The sequence below is a fragment of the Sinocyclocheilus anshuiensis genome, unplaced genomic scaffold (assembly GCF_001515605.1).
Source record: "Sinocyclocheilus anshuiensis isolate Anshui unplaced genomic scaffold, SAMN03320099.WGS_v1.1 scaffold1764, whole genome shotgun sequence".
In the NCBI taxonomy this organism is placed as follows: domain Eukaryota; kingdom Metazoa; phylum Chordata; class Actinopteri; order Cypriniformes; family Cyprinidae; genus Sinocyclocheilus; species Sinocyclocheilus anshuiensis.
The window spans coordinates 85,556-90,366 of record NW_015557159.1 but is presented as its reverse complement, the minus strand read 5'-3'; the positions used below and the strand labels follow the sequence as shown (position 1 = coordinate 90,366).

The window sequence follows — 4,811 nt, the reverse complement described above, 5'->3', positions numbered from 1 at the left end:
TATGTATATGTGTGTACGCCGAACGTGACCGACTGAAAGGGAAAGGCCTCTAACACTAGCTTGCTCTATTCTTTTTCTGTTTTCTTTTTATTTATTATATAATAAAATAAAAAAAACCTTGCTAAGTGTACTGCGTTAAGCTAACTGAGACTTGTTACAGCACTTGTATCATTGCTCTTTTGTTGATTTTGATTGCTTCCATTGTCCTCATTTTTGTAAGTCGCTTTGGATAAAAGCGTCTGCTAAATGACTAAATGTAAATGTAATATATATATATATAATGCTTCACAAAATTACAACAATGCATCCAGGGGTTTAAAAAAAAATGGAAAATAACTATTAAAATAAATGATATATATAGATATAGATATACATGTATATAAAATAACGTTTGTAATTTTTCTATTAATTTGTTTATTAATGCTCAAAAACAATATACAAACAGTAACAGATAATAACAATGATAAATATATCTAATAAATATATAATTTTTAAAACCATGCAAAAATATACCCATCTTATCAGTAAGGATTTGAATAACACATTTGCATATTATATTTTTTACTAATAATACAGTAAAAATGGGGGGGGGGTTCCATATTCTCAAGAAAAGAGCCCCAAATTTTATAGAAGTTGTTGGAAGATCCCCTCAGTGAATGTCTACTTTTTTCCAGTTTGCTAAAGAGAAAAATCTCATTAATCCACATTGAGTGGGTAGGTGACGTGGATGATTCCCAGTGCATTAGAATTAAACGTCTAGCCAGGAGGGAAACAAAGGCCACAAAGTCTGCCTGGTAACCGAAGTGATGAACTGGTAAGGGAAGTGTACCGAAGAGCGCTGTTATCGCTACAGGTTTAAATGTTGTCCCAACTATTTGAGATATTGTCTCGAATATCTGAACCTAGTAACCATGTAAACCTGGGCAGGACCAGAACATGGGTGCCAGGGTATTTTTTACTGTTTTAAAACATGAATCAAGTAATCACGTCTTTGCTAGTTTACAATTCTTAACCATGAAAAATTTGTATCACATTATTTATGCAAGTATTCATGTGCAATAGACACAAAAACTATATTTTTGGCTTAATGTGACCCACAACTATAAATAATAATAATAATAATAATTAGTAATTGTTGACTAACACCATTAATCTTTCAAATGAAACCACCGTTTAACAACTGTTTGACCAACAACATGCTCATGAGGTCATCAAACCACAGCGATAAAGCGTGATATTTAACGAAAGTAAATCAAAAAGGTGTAAAATATGCAGCGAGAGACATGAAATGCTTGCAAACCACAAGTTCCCATCTGTATGCAAAAGAAAGGCTGCGGACGTGCAAATGTAACTACTGCATTGTTTTATTGTGGTTTTCAGGATATAACAAACACACGTCTGTTTTCAAGTTCACATGGCCTTTCACAGCTTCATACATTTATATATTTACACTTATAAACAAGAATGAATTATTTACAGTTGCAATCCTTAGTGATGTTCGACATACAGTACCAACAAGACCTGCACAAAAATAATAACTTAATGCTTTTAGTGTCGTAACCTCAAACAGATGAACTCGTTCGAACACTCACAAATATATGCGTATGGTTGATTGTTCAAGCACGTATAAAGATAAAACATTGAGACTTGTTAAGAAGCATCATTTTGCTTTCCAGCATTGGGTCATAAAAAGTGCTCGGGATCTCTCGAGGTCATTACGAAAAAGCATGTCAAACGATCACATTCAGCGGTTGTTGCATTGGATCTGTCGTAAAAATATGTGAAAAATTCATACAGGATTTACTGTACATTTCCAGGTTTCTATGGAAGCTCATTCATTTCTGCCACGGGATAAAAAAAAAAAAAAGCAATTGCAACTTTTTATCCCACTATTCTGACTTTTTTCTCAGAAATGTGATATATACAGTAAATACGCAATAGCGAGTTACAAAGTCAGAATTGCGAGATATAAAACTCGGAATTATGACTTTTTTTTCCTCGCAAATGTGAATTTATATCTCAATTCAAACATTTTTTCTTACAATTGCAAGTCTATATCTAGCAATTCTGACTTTTTGTGCAATCATGAGTTTACAATTGTCAGTTATATTAAATACGCAATTGTCAGTTATAAAATCAGAATTACGAGATATAAACTCTTTTTCGGAGTTCTTTCTCACAATTCTGAATTTTTTTCCTCACAATTGCGAGTTTACATCATGCATCACGTCTTAATATAAACTCGCAATTCAGAGGAAAAAATGTTTCGCTCAAATTTCTGAAATTTTCTTACAATTGCGAGTTTGTCGCAATGTTTATATCATGCAATTCTGAAAAAAAAAAAAAAAAAGTCAGAACTGCGACGTAGCAGTTTTTTAATTCAGTGTCGGAAACAAGCTTCCATCGGTTTCACAGGTCAAAACATCAGTGGTATCAAGCAGAAAAACAGTATGAAAATTGTTAATGCGAGAACTTTGGCAGAAGATTTGTGGCGAACGCAAAGCAATGCGCAAATACAAAAACACTGGAGTCGATCGGTCCAGTTCCAGATAAATAATCAAAATACGTGACGAGAAACATCTGCGTAAACAAACCAGTTTTGTTCGGACAGTGCATTTATCAGCATGAAACTTCATGGACTAAGTGGGTTTTCTCCATAGCTGCATGTAACTTCGTAAAAAACATATTTGATAAACTATAAGTCCTTTTCTGTAAACAGTCCGGAATTTTAAATACGAAGACGTAACACAACGTACACAAGACTTCAAAAACAGCGACAGTTCCAGTGATTTGAACACATTTTAGGCATTATCCCGTTGCTTGTCAACAGAAACAGTCGGGCGAAGGCACTCCCGCCATCGGGAGCCGAAGTGAAATGCATTATGGGAAGAAAAAACATGACCTTTGTTCTTCTAATCGCATTTAAAGCTCAGAAATGGACATTTCAGCTGCTTTATCTCACTCTCGCTGCTCTGAGATAAAGACCATTAGCACCCGTGAACCAAAGTGCTCCTGGCGGGCAGCCAGGAAGTGATGCGTTAAGGGATGACAGCTTCCTGTACATCAATCAAAGGCTAAGAAAGGCCACGTTGGCAGCGTCCTCGTCGCGCTCCGCCTCTCCTCCGCTGTGCGCCGCCGTGTTTTTCCTCTTCACCTGTCGGCGAGTCCTTTGCGCGGGTGGCAGCAGGAGAAGGAAACCGGCGGGATTTTGGGGAGAGACCAGAGAGGAAGAGACAGACGGACTGGGAACGCTTTGGATGGACGAGTAGCCCGAGCTGCGGCGGTCTGTGCAAAAGGTGCTCGAGGAGGAGGAGGAGGATAGGTGGTGTTTCCAGGGTCCCGTCGCCTCCTCCTCAGTGTGCTCTTCACAAAGGCTGTCGTCATCGCTGGAGAGCGCGCAACAATGTGTCTGTCTGTCAGCGCACTCGACCGCAGGCTCCATCTGCACCTCCATAGCCGATACTGAGGCAGAAAGAGATTTGGTTACTCATCAAACGGCCTTTAAATGAGTGGGATTGAAGATGTGTTTGGACAATTCAAACATCACGAAAGAAGTAGCCATGAAAATATACATTATTTAATGTTGCTCACATCATAGTAACTTCTTTCGCCCATGATGCACAAAATGAGATTTTAGGCAGAAAGCCTGAGCTTCTATTTTCAATACAACCAGACACTTATGAAACAGCATAAAAGTCACCCATACAAGCTGTGTGCTACAGTTTTTATACTAAAAAACGTATTTATAAGTAAAAATTTGAATTATTTCATTTTAAATTATATTTTAAAAATTACAACATATTAACAAATAATAATATTAATTCGTAATAAATTTTATAAATAATTTAATGAAATAATTACATTTTGATTAATTAATTTAAATTAAATAGTGAAATAATCCATTTTCATTTTTAAAAATATTTGACAATAAAATATTAAGAATGATACTATTAAATTAAATAATGAATTTCGTCATTTTAATTGAATTAAAAAGTAATTTGTTTTGTAATTTAACGATGACAATATTACTTAAAAGGTTTGTTTTTTATAATGAATACAACTGCTTTAATAAAAAATATTAAGTTAACAATGAATTATTTAAGAACTTCAATAATTAAAATTATTGTTAATATTTCTAACAATGAAATTATTTTTAAAATTATTTTTGTTAATTTGAAATTTGTAACAACACTATTTTTGTGGGGGGGGGGAAACGTGTTTCACGGAGTAAAGGAAATATAGAATTAGAACGACTTGAGGGTAATTCCTAAGTTAACTAGTCCTTTAAACTGATATAAATGTATTTTCTATATATTTATTCTATAAAAATAACTAAAACTGAAGTGGTTACTCAAAATCCATGCATCATGAATCTCAAATTGATGAACTCAAGATGTCGTGACACTAATGTGACTCATGCTTCAATTACAACTTTGCCTTATTGTTTTTGTGTAAGATGAATCAGAATATGATGTAGCTGATATATGAGCCCCCCCCCCCCACTCACTTTCCCTGTCCTTCTCGCCCTCACTCTCCCGGTCGCCCTCGTAGCCGGAGCAGGAAGTGTCCAGGCTCCAGTCCAGGATGTCTCCCAGCAGCAACTCCTCCTGAGTGGACAGCTCGGCTGTGGGCGTGGCCAGGAAGCTGCCCCGGTGCGCCTGCATGCTGTCCTCTCGCCTCCTGATCAACAACAACAACAAAAAAAAAAGTAAAAATAAATAAATAAATGTTGAATGTTTTTGGTGAAAAAAAAAAAAAAATGTATATGTATATACATATATATATATATATATATATATATATATATACTG

The 4,811-nt window shown here is 35.4% G+C and overlaps 1 protein-coding gene across 1 annotated transcript in view; it reads right to left on the bottom strand.

Moving 5' to 3' along the window:
- Positions 1-2,365: 2,365 nt before the first annotated feature.
- The window catches only part of LOC107678263 (cyclin-F-like), a 23,275-nt gene continuing 20,829 nt past the window's right edge, over positions 2,366-4,811 (bottom strand). The window contains exon 16 of the mRNA XM_016473470.1: positions 2,366-3,462. Coding sequence (XP_016328956.1) covers positions 3,068-3,462 — 395 coding nt within the window. The 3' untranslated portion in view covers positions 2,366-3,067. The remainder of the gene's footprint in view (positions 3,463-4,811) is intronic.